The 19,228-nt window shown below is 53.1% G+C and overlaps 1 protein-coding gene across 5 annotated transcripts in view; it reads left to right on the plus strand.

Annotated features, from left to right (window-relative positions):
• Positions 1-297: 297 nt before the first annotated feature.
• Positions 298-19,228, plus strand: part of SYT6 (synaptotagmin 6) — a 55,699-nt gene continuing 36,768 nt past the window's right edge. For 4 of the 5 annotated variants that reach the window (XR_004276309.1, XR_004276310.1, XM_032302962.1 and 1 more), the window contains exons 1-3: positions 298-583; positions 11,315-11,663; positions 13,111-13,669. Coding sequence is in view for 3 of the 5 variants with exons in the window: in XM_032302962.1 (XP_032158853.1) it covers positions 421-583; positions 11,315-11,663; positions 13,111-13,669 (1,071 nt within the window). In the remaining 2 variants the exon portion in view is untranslated. The remainder of the gene's footprint in view (positions 584-11,314; positions 11,664-13,110; positions 13,670-19,228) is intronic. The other variant, XM_032302961.1, reaches the window with a different exon arrangement.

The following is a 19,228-nucleotide window of genomic DNA, read 5'->3' on the forward strand; positions in this document are numbered from 1 at the left end:
TTTATATTCCCAGGCAGTCCGTGAAGCCCTCCTAATCATTATACCCCTTTTACAGAGTGGGGAATTGAGGCTCGGATAGGCCAAGGTCACACCAGGCAGTGGATGTGAAGTCAGATGCCAGGCCCTTTCCTGGGCCTTGCACCCTCCGGGGTGCTGGACAACCGGGCTCCCCTGCCTCGAACCCCCCCTGGACTCAGACCTGTCCCTGGGTGTAGAGGGGGCGGCGGTGAGGCGCCAGACTTGCCAGCTGCCGCGGGATGCCACGTGAGGGGCGGAGACCCTGCGGGGAAGCGATTAAAAGCTGAACGGAGCCGCAGGGGGCCGCTGCGGGGAGGGTCTTCTTGGGGCCGCCTCGCCCCGCCCCAGTCCCGCGGCGGCACCGGTTCGGGCGGCTGCTTGAAGCGCCGGGGCGTCCGGGGCATGAGTGGGGTTTGGGGGACCGGGGGGCCACGGTGCCAGGCGGCGCTCGCGCTCCTGGCCTCGCTGTGCCGGGCCCGGCCGCCCCCTCTCGGGCTGGACGTGGAGACTTGTAGGAGCTTCGAGCTACAGCCCCCAGAGAGGAGTCCGAGCGCGGCCGACTCAGGTAACGGGAAATCCGAGGACCCCTCTCCTCCTGGATTCTCACCCTGAGGGTCCTGCCTCCCAGAGCCCCGGCCCCGGGAGCCCCGGAACCTAGGCAGAGAACTCCAGCTCAGGATCCTGGATTCGAAACCAGCCCTAGCCAGTGCCCTGTTCCATCGCCCGCAGGGCAAGCGGAGAGATTTGAAAGGGGACCTGGGAGGCAGAGACTCCCCGAGCCCCCTCCCGTGTGACTCTTCAGGGGTGTCGCGCAAAGCAGCGCTCCCAGGGTGCGGCGCCCCACGGGGGCCTCAGTTTCCCTAGCGTCTCTCCTCGCTCACCCAGGGGGCAATCTGCCAGGGAAGAGGTCTGTGGAGCGACTAGGGGACCAGGGACACCCCGGCGGACGAAGTAACTCGTTTCTTGGGGGTGTCGAGGTCCCAAGGTCCGTCTGTCGGTCTGCGTGTCCCTTTGTTCTCTCAGCGAACGCGGTCTGAGCCCCCTGGCGTCAGGGAGAAACTTGGGTCTGCGGGCGGCACGAGGTCTTGGTGTCCGTACCTCTCTCCGGCTGCGAGTGGCTGTCTGCGTCTCCGCCGGGGGGCGGGGGGCGGCGCGGGGGAGGGTGTCTCGGCATCCTCCCCCCCCGCGTCCGCCCCTATAACTCGCTCCCTCGGTCCCTCTCTGACTCACTCGGACTCGGGGCCGGTGCGCGACTGAGCCGGTGCCTCTCGCCGACTTTGCCAAGCCGGCGCCTCCTGCTCGAACCGCGCGGACTGCGCGCGGGCAGCCCCGGCGGCCGCCGAGCCCAGGCGGGAGCCCGAGCCGAGGCGAGCTCGCCGGAGCCGGTGAGTCTGGAGCCCGAGCCCCACAGGGTCCGGGCCCCGCGCGCAGCGTCGGCGTCCCTCGGGAGTCGCGACAGCGGCAATGGCGTGTCGCGCCCTGGAGGCGGGAGCCGTGGGAGGGTAGGCGGCCCGCCGGCCCGCGTATTTACTTGCCGCACCAGCGCCGTTCGGCCACGCTCGCCCGCTGCGGCCGGGCTTCTTTGTCGGAATGCCGACGTCTGGAGGGTCCTGGGCGAGAGGGAGCGTCGGGTCGCCTTCCCTCCAGGGGGAGGGGCGGGGGGGCAGAGTGAAGCCTCAAGAGGGTGAGGAGTGGGGGTGGGGAGATCCTGCAGGGACCAAAGCGCCGGGCTTCCTTCGGCTCCGGCTCCGCAGACACCGCCCCTCCTCTTCCCCCGACCCTGACCCCGGTGGCGCTGGGCCTCGGGGTAGGCGAGGGTCGCCCCTGTGGTTCCGCACCAACGGCGCGGGAAAGGGAGGAAGGGGCAGCGAGAGGCGGGAATTTCGTCTCCACGCGCGTCTCCTGGGACCAGAAGCCAGAGACTGGAGCAGCGGTTCCTGGAGCAGGTACAGGTGGGGTAAGCTCCCCAGAGACCGCAGGTTCCAGGGCTCTGTTTTCACTTGAGGTTAAAGGTCAGCACTGTTGGCAAGCTCCTGGGTTAGAAACCCGGCCGCTGGGCGGGGTGGGAGTGGGGGTGGGGGGGTGTGGGGGGGTGAGGGGATGGGTAGAGGAATAGAAGGGAGGTAGTGAGTGGGCCGAGGGAAGGATTGTGTGTGAGGGGATTGTGTGCAGCCTTGGAGGAGTGGAGCGCACCTCAGCCCTGCGAGGCTGGTTGGGGGCGCTGCTCTCTTGCGTGCACTCTCCCTGGTCCTGACAATGTTGGATCAATGGGTTGGTTACTGCAGCAGAAGGGACTGAGGTTAGACCTAAAGAAGAACTTTCAGAGGATGGTACGGTGATGGGTTTTGGAGAAGTTGATTCTCCCTATTGAAGAACCTCGGAATAGAGGAGGCCCAGCAAGTGCTGTTAGATTTTGGTTCTCAGGTGCCATCATCTGCTATCCCATCCCTCTTCCCGTATCTCCCAGACACACAATTTTCCCTAAGTTAGAGAGTCTCTTCCTGGCTGCCTACCCAGCTCCCTTCCATCCTTTCCTCCAACAATTCACCGCCAGTGGGGGCCCTTAATGCTGGTCCTGACTCTCAAACCCTAAAGGGGGTAATTCAGGGTGAGAACACACCTGTCGAGTTCCCGCTGCGACGGAGGCTGCTGCCCTCCTCCCCTGTCTGTCCAGAGCAGAAATGCTGTGTACTGGGAAGGGTGTGTGTGTGTGTCTGTATGTGTAACTTTCAGATACAGGGAGGCCCTGGTGTTTTGACTCCAGAGGGACACCCTGCAGTCTGGAACGACAGGAACCTGGTGACCAGGCTGAGAGTAAGAGAAGGTTGAGGAGCAAGAGCAAGCAGCCTCTGATGAATCAGCTTGCCTTCCCTGTAGGCTGCCTGAGCTTGACTTGTCAACCCTAGGGGGACTTGAACTTTGGCTGCTGAGTCACAAGCCTCAGGAAGCACCCCCGCCCACTGGGGTCAAGCGAAGGGGCTGAAAGGGAGGAGGAGGAGGCAGCAAGAGACCCTTGATCATAGCAAAAGAAAGTGGTTGAGAGTGGCTTTGTGATCTTGGGGTTTAAGTGAGCTCAAGTCTAGGGAGATATATAGTTCGGGACCTGCATCCCAGAGCCACTGCCAGATTCTCCAGTCAGAGAAATGTTGGATCTCTTCATTTGTATTTTCATGAAAAATGCAAGTAACTAGAGCATGCCCAGTTCTCTTTAGCTCTCTGTATGTTTCCCCCTGCCTTCCTCCTACTGAAAGTCTCTAGCTCATGGGTTTTGTAGTAACACCCTGAGATTCAACAACTGAGATTCAGACTCCACTATCATTTCCTGGGACCCTCCTCTATGTCATGGTCTGTGCTAGGAATTGCACAGGAAACCTTAATCAGATCTCCTTCGCTTTCCTGACTTGAAACACCTCGAACAAACTGTCCCAGATAGAAGCAAGTTCTGTTTTACTTTAAACATTCTGAAGGTGAAGGGTCTACTATCCTCTTTAATATACAAACCCCCTCACCCCCTACCCACCCCTGCAAGTGGACACTGGTAAGTGGTTCTCTTTCTTCTTCATGCTGTTTGCCTTGTGGAGATTAATGAACTTGCTCCTAGGCCAAAGTGAAGACTGTTGGGTGTGGGTAGGAGGGTTCTGGATTTGAGGTAGCAAGCAAAGGTTCAGAGGTATTTCAAAAAAATTCCGGAACTGTTGGGAGACCCTGAGCTGCCCTGTCCCCACCAAGCTGAAGGCCAGGAATGTTTATTCTTGGCCTTACTTGTGGCCATGAGATGTACGTACTGTTGGTTCACTTCTCTATTGACTCTGGAGATGTTCTGTGATTCATTCAGCTGGTTTGAAGTTGGCCTTCCACAGCACAGATTAGAATTTTCCTGCCTGTGATGGCAAGTTAAACGCATAGCATTTCATCAAAAGACAAATGTCCTATTTCTATAACTAATCATTACTCCCTCATTCCTTGCTGGCAGGAAGACATTCTGCAGATGTTCCCATTTTTGAGGAAAGGTACAGTGGAGGATCCTTTAGAACGTACATCCCTTAGACGATGTTCTGACTTTATGGCGTGTCTTCAGTTTTAAGATTCTAGAACTAGGGTAAAGTATCTAGGAGCTATAGAGCACTTGGGCTTACAGTTCTAGAAGTTTTCTTCTACTTCTGTCTGTGGGAACCTTAAGAGTGGAATGGTAAATCCATCCCCTCCATGTTCCAATATGGAAGATGTGTTCTAACTGTTCTGTTCCTCTGTCCACAGAGCTGAGGGTATAACACAGGGCTGCAGAAAACTAGGACTAAGACTGGGGCATCTGCACCTGGCAAGGTTTCTTTAGGGTCTGAGTAAGGCTGTCTGACATGGGAAAAAAGCAGGGTAAGGGAAAGTCTTGCTCAAGCTCCATGGCACCCCTGCTGGTCCTGCTTAGGAAAAGAGGTCTCTGAGCACCAGAGGACTGAGTCACATTTAGGAATTTTCATCCAAGGGGATGTTGAAAGTGGAGGTGAATAGGATATCCAGCTGTGGATGCTCTAGGTACACAACACTGCCTCATCTCCCTTCTCTCTCTCCTGCTGATCTGTTTTTCTTGCTCCATGTGTGGGCCTGAACAGACCACAGACCGCTCCTCTCAGTGCTTGCATGTGTAAACAGGAAGGGGGGTGTAGAGGGACAGAACATTTCTGGGTCTCTGTCTGCCCCTCCCCCCATCACCCCAGCCTTGATGTCCACAACTCAGAGAGGCCCAAGCCCTGACTAATCAGGCAGAAAGTTACAGTTACCATCTGCCAAAATAGTAATTCTAATAAATGCTAAATTAATTCCAATGCTCTGTTAGCTACAGCACTCCACATTAGTCTCCGATTTATCTCTGAATCCCCTAATGATGGTGGAAGCCAGTGCCCAGTCATAAAGCCCAGTCATAAAGCTGGTGCGGCCATAATTAGCCCGGCATTGTCTCTCCTCATCACAGCTTTTCAGGGACATTAATTCCTTCTCTGTTTGGACTCTGCTAATTATCCCCATCGGTAGTTCAGTTCAGCCTGGATCTCTGAAAGAAGGAATGGAAGCAAAGGCTCCCTGCAACCCCCCCAACCCTGAATTTTAATCACACCAGCTTCTAATAAATTTACAAGCCATGGCAGAGCTTATTATTAATGGACCACGTCTGTAAGGCTGGGAACAGAATAGCCTCTGTTCCCCCAACACACGCACGCGCACGCATGCACGCACACACACACACACAGACGCACGCACACGCACGCACACATGCGCGCACTCTTGGGTATTTCTCAGGGACATCTATCTCTGGACAAGGTCTTTCCAGGGGCCGCTGGTTATGGGCCCAGCACCTGGTGGGTAACCTCCAGTGTCTATAATTTTTAGGGAAGAAGAAAGAGGTGGGGGATGAGGTTGGTCAGAATCCTAGTCTCCAGATTTCTACCCGCAGGCACAGAGGATCGGGCCAAATAGTAGAGGACATGTCCCACACTCTCCTGATTATAACAAAAAATGCCTCCCCAGCTTCCTCCAGCTTTTGCCTCAACCCACTCAGGGGCCTGGCTCAGAAGCTCCGACTTTGGCATCAGAAGTCCCAGGTTTAAGTCCCCGCTCCTTCGTGTAACGCAATGTATCCTTGAAGAAGTTACTTAGTTAATAACACCTTTAAGCTGAGTTAATTTATCTTTGAGAGGTGCATACTAATTTCTTAGAGAGGCAGTAAAGATTAAAGGAGATAATATAAGGGGCACAGTGCTGACCATGTAAAAAGAAATAACAAATAATATTACTGGTATTCATATGAATGATTCTGCCCAGAGTCTTTTCCCTTCCTAGACCTGGTGCTGTTCCCTCCAGGCTCTCAGGTCTCTGCATTTCTTGCCGTGTGATCTCTGGGTTGTGCTTGTCTGTGTCTTGTTCTGCGTCTGAATGCGGGCTCCTGGGTCAGATTGGCCCCTATCCCACACAGGGCAGCCGGTAACCCATTTCCCAGGGTCTACTAGAAGCCCTGAAGCCAGCTTTCTCCAGCTTTGAGGGAAGCAGACAAAATGGTCCCTTTCTTTTCACTTCCTCTCCCCAGTTTATCTTTTCAGGTACAATCTGTTAGCAAAAATGCCTGTTACTGTTATAAAATGGATTTTCCTGACATGGAAACCTATTAGAAAAATGGGAACAATAGCAGGTGATAAGAGCTGCTGATGAATCCTAACATTCTGGGTGGGGAAAAGGGGAGGGGGCGCCAGGCCTCCGTCTTTGGAGAAAGGGGAGATAAGAAAGCCCCAGGTTACTAATTAATAACCCAGCGTTTTCCAGGGAAGGAAGGAGGCCATGAGCCATTACCCCTGGCAAACAGTCTCACTGAAGGTGACAAACAAATTCCTGCCCTCGTGGGCTTCAGGGAGCTCTTCACTTCACTGAGAAGAGGGGCCTGAGGTCTCTGGGATGCCTTGCCCTGTGGTCTGGTGTCCCCCTTCTCCGTCTTAGAGGGCCCAGCTTTGGGTCTGTTCTGTGTTATTTGCCACCAGAAAAACAAACACATGAAGAAAAATAGCAGCTGACCTTTGGGGAGCCCTTCTCATGGACCAGGAACAAAGCCCAAAGTCTTAGTTCATTTAATATTCATAATGACTCTCTAAAGTAGAAATCTTTAGAATCCCCATGAAATCAAAGAGGAAAACCAAAGTTGGAAGAATGTTAAGTAACTTGCTCAGGTTCACACAATTAGCAATGTGGACGGATGTGCTCTGTGGTCATTCCGGGGCTGGTGCTCGCCTCAGCTACCTGCCCAGGGTCTGAGCGCTCAGCCAAGTCTACGTCCTCTGCCAGGGCTAGAAGCCACCTGCCCCTTCGCAATGCCAGGTCAACAGGGGTGTTTCCAAAGCTTAACTGTGCAGCTGTTTGCTCTCCTGGAGGCTGCTGGATAATTGGCTAATATGATTTCCCAAACTGGGTGCCCATGGAACATTGGATTCTTCTGACACGTGAATAAAGATGTTTCACACCTAACATTGAGTAATGGACTGGACTTGCTTTTTCCAAATTTCCAAGAGAACTTTGCAAAACCATAGCATGTCCTCTCAATTGTTGATTTTTCTTCCATGATTTTCTTTTTACTTCTTTGGCACTCCCTCCTGCTCACCAGATGGCTGGTGATGGTCCCAAAGAAACTGGACAAGTAGCAAGCAAATGAGTACTGACAGAAAAACTCGGAGATGTGAGATCTTTAATGTAGTACATGTTATGTCTTGGCATGTACCTATATATGAAATACTTGTATACTTCCTGCGAGTAAGGTAGTTCCTTATTTGCAATGACAAAATTAAAGCTCTGTCTGTTAGTGTTCATGGCTTGCAGGTGTTCTGCCAATGAAACTTTTCCAGATGAGAGGATATTCAAGACTAGACTGGGCAGAGCTAAGTGATTCTAATAGGGACAGCTAGTATTTATTTTATTTTTTACTACATTCCAGGCACTGTCCTGGCACTTTGGATCTCACGGAAACCTCACAATGACCCTAGAAGGTAGATGCTCTTATTATACCCATGTCACAGATGAGGAAACTGAGGCTTGAGAGATTAAGTACTTGCTAAAGTCACACAGTTTAAAGCCAGTGGAGATGAACGTTGAAGGGCCCCAGTGTGACCCTAGGGCAGTGATTCTTACTCTCCAGGCTGAAGAGGAAATAAAGAAGGAAGAAAAAAGTGAGGAAGAATGTAGAGATTTGGTGGGGGGATGGGGTGGGCGGGGCTTTCTCCCTTTCTGGAGGGTTGCCTCTTTCTCTCATCATGAAGCTAGTGCACGATAGCCGTATGGAATATGAAGAGAACTGGATCAGGACTCAAAAGGCAGCTGAGTTGCCCATCAAAATTCTGCCTTGCAGTGTTGAGGTTCAAACAAGATGAGTGGGAAAAAGGCTTTGAAGGTGACTCGTGCACCTGTGATTTGCTAGAGAGCAACATGTCCTGGTGGGTTGGTCCCAGCAGGCCTGGGGTAGGAAGGCGCACATCAGAGCTGATCTGGCCCTTGGCAGAACCCTTAGCCCAAACAGGAACCTGTCCTTCCCAACCTCACACTATGTGGGTTGGCTGAGTTCAAGCCGCATGTAGTGATTTTACAAGGGCAAATCCTGTACAGTCACCTTTGCCCTGGCCTAATTCTGCTCTTTACCAGCCTTTCTCACTGCCTTCCATCTCTGGCAGGGGAGAATCCATGTAGGAACAAGACCCCAATCTCCGTTGTAATGCCTGTGGGAGAGGTGTCCTGGAAAGAGATTGTCCAGGCAGAAGAAGGGCCTCTTGGTCTTCTATAACCAGTATTGAATGCTGGGTGCTGATTCCCAATAATCCATACCTCTGCCTGCTTAATCACAGCTCCCAGGGAACAACAGCAGGGGAGGCGGTGGTGGTGGTGGGGCACATGCACAAGCATTCACAATAGCAGCCACACCGAGGAAAACTGATTCCCTCCGCCCGCCGCCTTCCCCCACCTCTCTTTTCATTTATGAATTCAGTTTTTTGTCAGGCTGAACATTCAGATGCACTCAATGCTCTGGATTCCCCCATTTCCCCCCCTTTCTCATTAAAATTCTAATTATTACCAGAGCAAGTAAGATGTATGATCAAAGGAAAGCAAAGTCTAGAAATACCTTTTTGTTTTAAGGTGACTCACATTGTAGATAATGCCTGCAGAACAGCTGTAAGTGAGAGCAGATGTGAGGGGCCTCGAGACGCCCGGATACTTAGAATAAGGACCCGTATATCTGTGGAAGCTTTCCTCGAGAGCCCCAGGGGCATAAGGGCCTACAGAAACAGTCTCCAAACCATTTAGATAATGAACTCGTAACAGCACAAATTATTCGATTTAATGCCTCTGATATATATTTGTTCCCATGTTACATACCCAGGTGGGTCATATCACCATTCCACGGCTTACCAGACATAGGGCCCCGGGACAATCTCATCCTCTGTGCCTCACCTTCCTCATCTGCGAAATGGAAATAATCACGCCTCTTTCACTGGAGAGTATTAAACGAGTGAATGCATAAAAAGCCCTTTACCATGGACCTCATAATGTTCCAAACTTAACTAAGTCCCAAAATAAAATGCTCTCATTTCTATTGCTACCAACTGGTATATTAACAATTCTCATTTATTATTTTTAAGATAATAGATAAATACGAAAGCAATCTGATATTTTTCCTCTTGTGCCCCCAGTATGCACGGACACCATGCCAGAGACCTTTAGTTTAGAAATGAGCTTAGTGTCGGCTTTCCAGATCCCTGGCAGTCTCTGGGTCAGGTGCTAATGCCACCCAGCAACTTTGGCCAGGGAGAGGCTCTGATGTCTCTGGGCAGGGCCCTGGGGTTGCGATGGGTGTCTGTGATCCTTCATCCAGGCCAGTACCCTACAGTCAGGGAGTCAGAAGGCGGTGCTAGCTCCCCAGAGAGGGTAGCTGACATTCTCACTGACTTCCCAGGTTCCTCTGGATGGGGGACCGCTTTTCCTGGCGACTGTATGCTGTGAGAGTACTCTGGATTCTCCCCCGGGGGCGCTTGGCATCTTGGTACTGCAAGCCTATCTTAGCACCTGGTACCCGCAGGTTCTCAGTAAATGCGGTTAAGAGATAATTATAGCTCTTTTATGTGCCATTCATTCATTCATTCATTCACTCATTTGTTCTCATGGGCCAGTTTCTGTGATAGGCCCTAAGTCAGACAAATATAAAAACACAGGGTTACAATAGCCTACAGTTGAATCAGGAACAAACAGGGTTGAATAGTGGAAGGACCCCCAGCCTGGGCAGCGGACATCCGGACCCTGGTCCAGGCTCTTAGTCTGACCTGTGACCCCAAGCAAGTCCCTTCTCTGGACCACTTCTCCCATCTGCAAAAGCACAGCCTGACCTCAGTACTTGTAGGGTCATTTCTCACCTTAAATCCTAAGATTCCTGGGGGCACTGGGCCAGGATAATTCAGACCCTGCAAACCCACAGGCCTGCAGGGGCCACGCAGGTCACAGGAAGACTGGTGAGGACACACCCCTCCAAAGGGAGCCCAGGAGCCCAGGTCCAGTGACCAAGGCATCTAGCCTCTTCCAGAATTTCCAGAAATTTGGTGTGATGGTGGTGATGGTGGTGGAATTTCTCAAATTTTCCATTGTCACCCTAGCCATGCAAGACTCCTCCTTGGGCTTGACCTTGTGCAAACCCTGGCATGTTTGCCATTGGTTTGGAGCCTTCTGACCTCTCAGAGAGAGAAGCAGCTTTGGGCTCTAAGGGTCATTCCAGAGGGGGGTGGGGTGGGGTTCTTTGCTTAATGACTTAACCATTAAGCAGACCTCTGCTTAATCATTTCTTCCAGAGGGAGGCATCCCCCATGGCTCTCCTGGGATCCCAGGAATCCTGCTGGGGGACAGGGGTGGGCTGGGGCAAGGCAGTGAGTGCCCACCTCTGCACCAACCACAACATTCAAAAATATCAGCTTTAGAGCAAAGCTCTCAACTGGCCATGGGAATGGGAAAAGCCGGCTACAGGAATCACTTGTATGTAGCTTGGAAATAAGCTGTGTGGCTTCAATTCCAACTTCATCCAAGTATTTACTGAGCCTACTGTGTGCAGAGCTGAGAGTCCCAAAGAAGCCTGAGACCTAACACCTGCCTCTCATTGACTTCAAGTCAGCCCGTGTTCCTTGAACTCCGCCTCTGGGCTCCACGGGGGGTGGGGGTGGGGGTACCATTAGAGATGGAGTTGGCAGAGCCTCTGGTCCTCAAGGCCACACAGCCTGTTGAGGAAGAGAGCTGTATACAAAAAATGACTCTGCTCTCAGTCTGGCATTAGTAACAGCTCTAATAGAAATTCAAACAGCATCCGCGTGTGAACGCTTCACGAATTTGGACATTTGCTTAGGCTGCTATTTAAATTACTTTCCCTTCCCGGTGCACATGCCACATGCCACGACAGGCAGTAGGGGCGGCAAGGGAGGCGGCCCAGGTGCTCCCGGGGCTGGCAGCGAGGGAGGGGGGAGAGGGGAGGGTCAAGGGAAGCGGGGGGGGGGGGGGGGAGAAGAGGTTGCGGGTGGGGCGATCAGCGGAGGCCCGTGCCAGGCTGCAGACATCTCACAAAGTGGACGGCGGCGCACCACCCTGAAAACCACCTCTCCTCTGGCAGGCAGCTTTCTCATGAGCGTTCTTTTCTCTTCTCCCGTCTTTGTCCCTTCTGTGTGCCCCCCTCTGCCAACACCCTCTCTTGCTTCTGCCCACCTCTGTCTGTCTCTGTCCCTCCCTGCCTGGCTCACGCCGAGGGCAGGCACCTCTGTCAGCCTCCTCGCAGTGGTAGTGATTGTGTGTGGCGTGGCCCTGGTGGCAGTTTTTCTCTTTCTCTTTTGGAAGCTGTGCTGGACGCGCTGGAGGGGCAAGGAGGCCTCCAGTCCCACTTCTGCTAACCCTCCCCCGGAGGCCCTCCAGGGCCCCGGCTCCAGAGGCAACATGGCAGACAAGCTGAAGGACAGCAGCACCCTGGGCTTCCTGGAGGCGGCTGTGAAGATCAGCCACACATCCCCGGATATCCCGGCCGAGGTGCAGATGTCAGTCAAGGAGCACATCATGCGTCATGCACGGCTGCAGCGACAGACCACGGAGCCAGCATCATCTACCAGGTGAGGGCGGACCTCTCCCCTCCCTCACCCCCACACCTCCACATTCTCTGACTCAAGACGTTAATGAGATTCCAGCCCTTGAGGAGCAGAGGCCAGAAATAATAACACATGTACTCTGATTGGAGACTGTAACAGGTGATGGAGAATGCGGTGGGTAACCAACTGGGAGGTGGGTACCAGGAAAGGCTGCAGGAGAGGGGAACCTTGGAGGTGGGGCACTGTGCTCTGGGGCATGTGCAGGGATGTGCGTGGGTGGAGGTGGGGGAGGAGGTTGGGGGTAAGGAGAGATTGCAGAGGGCAGAGAATATGCAAAGGCCCAGGGGTATAAAAGTTCATGGTGTGTCTAGGGATATTCCAGTAAAGCCTTGTCAATGGAATATAAGACAAGAGTTTCCTAACATTTTGAGAATGAGGATTCCTTTATAACCTTTGACACAGTCCCCTGCCGGACAGCAGCTGTATCCATGGCATTCTTTAACGGAGAAAAGCAAAAACAACTCCCACCGCATAATAACAAACAAACGACTCTAAATTCAGAAACAGAAGTGGTGCATATTTATTCAAACCTAGGGCTCTGGCTGGCTCCTGGGTCTCTGTAATGTCTCCCCAGGCTCCCGGGGGACCAGCCAAAGGGAAGGAGACCAGGTCTTCAGCTGTGAGTTCAGGAACGAGTGTTCTGGGGGTCACATTTTCAGAATTTATCATATGACCTCGGGCAAGTTGCTCACTTTTCCCAAGTATAAAATAGGGCTAATGACTGGTAAGGTTACCATGAGGAGCCAAGGAAAGAATCCATCAGAGCTGGATTCTTTGACAATCCGGAGCCGACGCTGTTTCATTTACTATACACCTGTTCTAAGTGCTTTTTATGTGTATGAATCTGGTTCCTCCTCACAGCAATCCTGTGCGATTTCTACTTTTACTAACCTCATTTTGTAGTGCAGGGAAGTTAAATAACTTGACCACGGTCCCGTAGCCAGACAGTGGCAGAGCCAATATCAACCTACACAGTTTGACTCCCAAGCCCAATCACTGTTAACTATGGTGTCCGTGGTAGAGCTGGTGAGGATAATGAAGGGACAGACACAGCCAGAGTAAGAAAGGATGGTCCTTCTCCTAAGGAATCTCATGGTTTCATGGGGGGAACCAGAGCCACATCTACTAGGAAGAAACCCAGAAAGTAAGAAAAAAAAATGGCAGCAAAGGCTACCATTGAATTGAACTTAATATGTATAGGCCCCATTCCAACTCCCTTCCGTGGACTTGAAATGCTTGCAACCACTTGCGCACAAAGTATGTGCAGACAGACAGAGGGTCAGCGAGCAGGAAGAAAAGGGCCCACAAAGGGTAGGATGAGCCAGGGCGGCCGGCAGGTGTTGGCCTGCACGCCCATCCCGCAGAGCCCTGACCACCCTCTCCCTGCCCTCTCCTCCCAACCCCCTGCCAGGCACACATCCTTCAAGCGCCACCTGCCACGGCAGATGCACGTCTCCAGCGTGGACTACGGCAACGAGCTGCCGCCGGCAGCAGAGCAGCCCACCAGCATTGGCCGAATCAAGCCGGAACTCTACAAGCAGAAGTCGGTGGACGGGGACGATGCCAAGTCCGAGGCCGCCAAGAGCTGCGGGAAAATCAACTTCAGCCTGCGCTACGACTATGAGAGTGAGACCTTGATCGTGCGCATCCTGAAGGCCTTCGACCTCCCTGCCAAGGACTTCTGTGGCAGCTCTGACCCCTATGTCAAGATCTACCTCCTGCCTGATCGCAAATGCAAGCTGCAGACCCGAGTGCACCGCAAGACCCTGAACCCCACGTTCGATGAGAACTTCCACTTCCCGGTGCCCTACGAGGAGCTGGCTGACCGCAAGCTACATCTCAGTGTCTTTGACTTCGATCGCTTCTCCCGCCATGACATGATTGGAGAGGTCATCCTAGACAACCTCTTTGAGGTATCCGACCTGTCCCGGGAAACCTCCATCTGGAAGGACATCCAGTATGCCACAAGTGTGAGTACTGCCTTGCCTCCTGGGCTTCTGGAGGGTTTCTAGGGTTGGGTTGAGTGGGCTATGTCCCTATCCTCCTCCATCCTAGAGACAAGTGGGTCTTTGCTCTTCAGAATGTGAAGGGGAACTCTGGGAACGGACCAGTGGCTCCGCCTGCCCTGGGAAGGTCCTCGCACACTGCCCCAGATTGGGGTGTGGGTTGGCAACGAAGAGAATTTTTGTCCATTGCTTCTGATTACATGTTCTGGGGTGGTTCCCTCCACCTGCTCGGCCTCAGGTCTAGCTCTTTGATCATGGGAGAGGATTGGGCAGGTCTCTAGACTGAATCAGACAGCAGCATCTGCCAAGTGCACTGATGTGTACTAGAAGCTTGGAAAAGGCAATTAAGAACAGGGCATGTTAATCAGGACGAATGAGGTTATGTTGCAGCAACAAATAATCCTAGGATTTGGTAGCTTAGAGCAACAAAGATCTAGTTCTTGTTCATGCTGTCCATGCTTCGCAGCATGGCTGGGGGTTCTACGTTACCTTGTGACCCAGGGGTTTGAGCAGATAGAGGTTCCATTTGGACATGTGCTCCCATAGTTACCACATCGGGAGAAAGGGGATGTGGGGAATCACGTACTATTTCTCAAAGCTTCCACAACAAAAAGATATATGTTACTTCTACCCGCATTTCGTTAGCTACAGCAAGACACATGGCACCTCAGGAGGGCAGGGCAAAGAAATCCTACCATGTGCCCATAAGGGGAACTGGAAGCACTCAATGACTGACACTAGTGACTACCACACAGCCATTCCCTGCCCAGGCCAGCCCAGAGGACACCTGGCTGATGCACACGTGGGATGGAGGTGCTGGGCTACTTATGATCCACTGCAGTTCACCAGGGAAGGTCACAAGGAGCTGAGGCGCAGGCTCCCTCCTTTTTGGAGGGAGGACAGGTTTGGCACAGAGAATTAAGAGGGCATATCTGGAGCCCTTTAGTCCAGTGTAGATCCCATAGGTGTCGGGGAGCCTCTCTCTAAGCCCATCCAGGCAGCTGAGAGCACAGCATGGGTGTTCCCATCAGACAACAATGGCCCTGTGTCTGGGGTCTTGAGTGCTAACTGGTTGAGGCCCCCCCAGATACATCTTGCACTGTTTCTCTCGGGTGGGGCTCACCCCACTCAGTCTGCAGGCCCTCCTTCTGAACAGTCCATTCTCAAGGTTTCCGTGTTGAATCCATGAGGATAGAGACCAGGAAAATCATCCCCCCTGCTCTGATAGGAAAGCTGTAAGAAACTTGATTTGTTCAAAGCTTGGTGGGCTCTGTTTCTGCCCCAGGGCGGGTCTCGGGGACACCCCATTCTCCGAGCTGGGGTTGACTTTGACCAATTCAGTCCCAGTGCCTCCCCTGCCTTTGCTTTCGGGAAACCCCTAAGAATAGGACCAGCCGCAGGGCCAGGCAGACGGGGCGGGTGGTCGGGGCAGGCTGGCGCAGCAGCTGTGCCCCGGCCCAGGCCCAAGAGCTCTGCTCTATAAATCACTGTGAAGTTTACATCTGGTGCAGCTCTTCCCTTATGGTCTCCTTGGGCAGCAGCTTCGTTATGGTGGCTGCACAGGTAGAGAACAGCAGCTCAGTCCTCCCTATGTGAAGGTCGAGGCCCAGGGCTTCTGAGAGTGGGAAGGGGTGAGGCCGGGGTCTAGGGAAGCAGAGCTTGCCTCAGACTCTGAGGATTCCCCTCCCTCTCCTGCGACCTTAGCTGTGGGCGTGATGGAAGACCCAGGCCTCCATTGGACAGTCTGTGCCTAAGCGTGCTTAGGAGGCCAGCTACCTAAGCCCTAGAAGGCTGTGGCTGTCCCTGTCCTCATCCCAGCCCCTTTCCCCAGCGCAGCAGGTCATCTAAAAGGTGTTGGACACTTTGTCACCACCCTCATCATCCTCAGTCAGTTCTGTTCTAGTCCTCCTCCCTGTCCTCTGAGCAGAACACTGTGCCCCGCAATGAGGAGTGAGCAGGACTGGGATAAAAGACAGCCTCTTTGATCCACAGAAAATTAGAATCGAATTCCAGAGACAAGAGACATCCATGCAGGAGCTGGTAATGCTAAGTAGTGAACAGTGTGTACCGTGTGAGGTTGCTTTCGGAGTTAGGACAGCCCTGGAATTTTCCCCGGATGGGGAGGGGGTGGGTATATAGGGCGTGACAGAGGGAAGGCTAGCATCCTAGCCCGGAGCACAGGGAGGCTGGACCCAGGAGTTTCTGAGGGGGAAGAGCAGGTGACTGTGCTCACACACTCTGTCTTGCTTGCAGTCTGTCTGAGCTGATGTTCTGCCAATGGAGGCCCCTGGGGCCCTCCTGTCTGCAGCTCTTCCGGTGGGCTGGCTTATCCTCCTGGTGGACGAGGAATCAGGCAGAGGAGGGGAAAGGGAAGTAAGAAAGTGGGGGCTCTTACCTGTTTTTTGGTGCTGACTCTGAAATTATAGTTATTTGGGGGTCAGAGAGGCCCAAGTCATAGTCCCTGAGAATGATAAGCAGTGAGTGCGTGTGAAATCCTGCGGCCAGCGTGGTGGGGGTGGTACGGATGAGCACAGGGGCTCCCATCTGTCCTCGTGCTAGATTCCACTTCTAGGGCTACACTGGGGCCTCACTGAGCTCGGAACTCAGGCAGCTCCTCTGTCCTGCAGCCTGGTCCCCTGAGCATCCCTGACATTCCTGTCCCCTGCCTGTGCTCATAGGCTTCCCTCTGTCACACAGGCCTTTCCCCACTGCCCTGCCTGACTCATACTGGTCCCCCTTTCAAAGTTCCCTGAGCCCTCCTGCTCTTAGAGGAATTGCTCCTCTGGATTTATTCCTGGGTCCCTCAGTTATATCCCGAATCATCTTCAGATTTGCAAAGTCCTCCCAATGGCTCAGGAATGCCTTTGGTCCCACATTTGACTTTCTCTTTTATTTTTCCTCTGGGCTGAGTGTGTCATTTTAAGCAAATGTAAAAACTCAGCACATTTTTGTAGAATGGCCCCACAGCTTCGTTAACTCAATTAAAACTGTATATTGGTACACGAAGGATGATTAAAGAAGCGGTGTGGTGGTGGGGGGGGGAGATCGGGTGTGGTTATAACCTGGGAAGGCTTCCCGGAGGAGAAGGTCAAACCATATTTTGAAAATGGGTAGAGTCAGGCTTGGTGGGGAGAGACGGAGCCTGTGCGTTCCTTCTGAGATATGGTTCAGGTGGACGGTTTGTGTCTGGAGCGGTAAGTTGATTCACCAGTTGGATCAGACAGTCTGGACGTAAGCGGAGGGTCAGTGATGCACAGGCTAAGGAGAAGGAGAGGAATTGTGAGAAACAGGGGCTTAGCAGGCTGCTTGGAGGTCACACGAGCCCAGGAATGCTGTTCCCTTGTTGGTCCTTCTGCTTATCTTGGAGCATTACCCTCAGCCCCGGTGGGGGGGAACTGGGTTTGTGCCTCAGTTTGGCTCCAGCACCATGGCTCAAGTTGGTTTCAAGTAGCAAAGCCTGGAGCATTCCTGTTGAACGAATTAGGGGCTTCCAGGCTAGTGAAGAAGAGGTGGGCATCCGGGGAGTCTAGCTCTTGGTTAAATGCAAATTTTAAGCCACAAGGGACATTGGCCTCAATCCCCACCCCCACCTCCCGGTTGTTCTGGAGGAAAGCCTGGAGGGAGCAGTGGAGGTAGTATACAGCACCCCCAAAACCAGGCTGAGGGTGAGGAGCAGGCAACTTGGACGTGTTAGAGAAATTGGAGGCCTCTTCTGATCCGCGGGGTCCAGGAGCTCCGAGTGGCAAGGGAGTCACAGCAGTTCATCACATCCACTCCGGCCCGGCCCAGGGTGCCCCTCCTGCTCTTGCTGCCCCTAAGCCGCCTGGCTTGACTGAGAGCCGCGGACGGTCTCCTGGGCATTGCCAGCGGCTTGCCATTTTCCCTCCCCCTAGAACTTTGATTGGCCGAAGCCCCCGCTCTTCCCTCCCCCGTCTTCTGCCCCCAGTCTCATTATTTCTATATAAAGCTGTAGATTTATCATTATAATAGAGCCGCTGTCCCCGGGGTTTGCTAGCGTCTCTGTAATCTTGTGGTTATTGCTACAGGGGCCGCAGACCCCACTGCACACAACTATTCCTGTTGCTGTTCCTGCTTCTTGACGGCGGGGGGTGGGGGGTAACGGCTGTAATTGGGGCCATAAATATGTGTTGTGCTTGGGGTGTTAATGGACTTGGCCATCTTCCTGCCTTAGCAGGTCCCCACCAGGTCGGAGTGAGCAAGAACAGGTGTGTGTGTGTGTGTGTGTGCGCGCGTGCGTGTGTGTGTGTGTGTGTGTGCGTGCGTTGTTTTGGGGTGCTGGTGGGCTTTGTGCACTTCCAGGGGGCCCAGATCCAGAGTCTGCAGGAAGGAAGAGAGGCCTAATAGAGTGGGAATTCCAGCCTGGGAATGAGCAGGGCTGGATAGAAAGGCTCTGGCTTTGGTGCCCCCAGACCTGTGTTGTATTCTAGCTTCTCCTCTTTCTAGCTCTTAGACCTTGGCGACGTCATCTACACAGGGCCTCAGTCTCCCTATCAGCACAACAGGGATCATAGCTCGTGGGAATAGTAAATGTAGAAAACTAAAGTAACACACATGAGATGCCTAAGTGGGCACTGTCACAGAGCAGCCTCCCAGGCCCCATTCTCACAGTGACTCTCCTTCTGGCCCAGCCCGTGGGCCGTTGTGTGTGCTACTCTCAGACCTGACCCCCGCTTTGGTCCCAACCACCCATTCTGGCACACTGTTGGGTATTCTTATTAGTTTAGTTCTTGTCCTAGCCATGCCCTTTGTTCTCTGTGTGACCTTGGGAAAGTGGCTTGTCCTCTTTGAGCTGCAGTTTCCTGAGTGTTAAACCAGCTTCAAAATTCTGAGATTCTAAGACTCCTGGCTTCTCTTGGAGAGAAGTGCTTGGTTCCCTTGCTTCCAGGACAGAGCTTCCCAGGCCCTGGGAGTGTGGTCCATAAGTTAGTAGGCCACTTGGCAGAATTTCCAGACGTGTCCTCCTCCCGTAAATGTCAGTAACAATCAGTCCTCTCTTTCAGCCCCTGGGAAATGTCCTCTAGAGGGGGTCCTGCCATGAGGAAGCCCCTGCTCCCCACCAACAATCTGTCTTCCTCCTTTTCCCACGAGGCCCAGTCCCATGGGAAGGAAGAGGGTGCTTAGCTCCCTCCTCACCTGCCTCCTTTCGAATCCCTGTTTACTGGGGAAACGGGGCTTATTACCGGAGCTCCCACCAGGAGCCTAGAGCACAACCAACTTGATCACATTTTATCCTCACCACAAGCCCCATTATCATTCCATTTATGTAAACAAAGAAATGAAGGATCGGGTTAAGTGATTCACCCAGTGTCACCCAGAGAGAAGGTGTTGGAGAGCCAAGACTCAAATCCAGGTCTTCAACCAAGCCTTGCATGGCAGGAGCATGGCGGGATAACGTTGCTCCCTGAGGCAGAAGGCAGCTCCAAAATTGTGCCGCTAGTTCAAGGTATCCAGAAGAGTGTTCTTGTTTTCTCTTGTGGCCCGGTTGGGTTCTCTCTTTCCTCT

Source organism: Mustela erminea, chromosome 10 (genome assembly GCF_009829155.1).
Source record: "Mustela erminea isolate mMusErm1 chromosome 10, mMusErm1.Pri, whole genome shotgun sequence".
Lineage (NCBI taxonomy): Eukaryota > Metazoa > Chordata > Mammalia > Carnivora > Mustelidae > Mustela > Mustela erminea.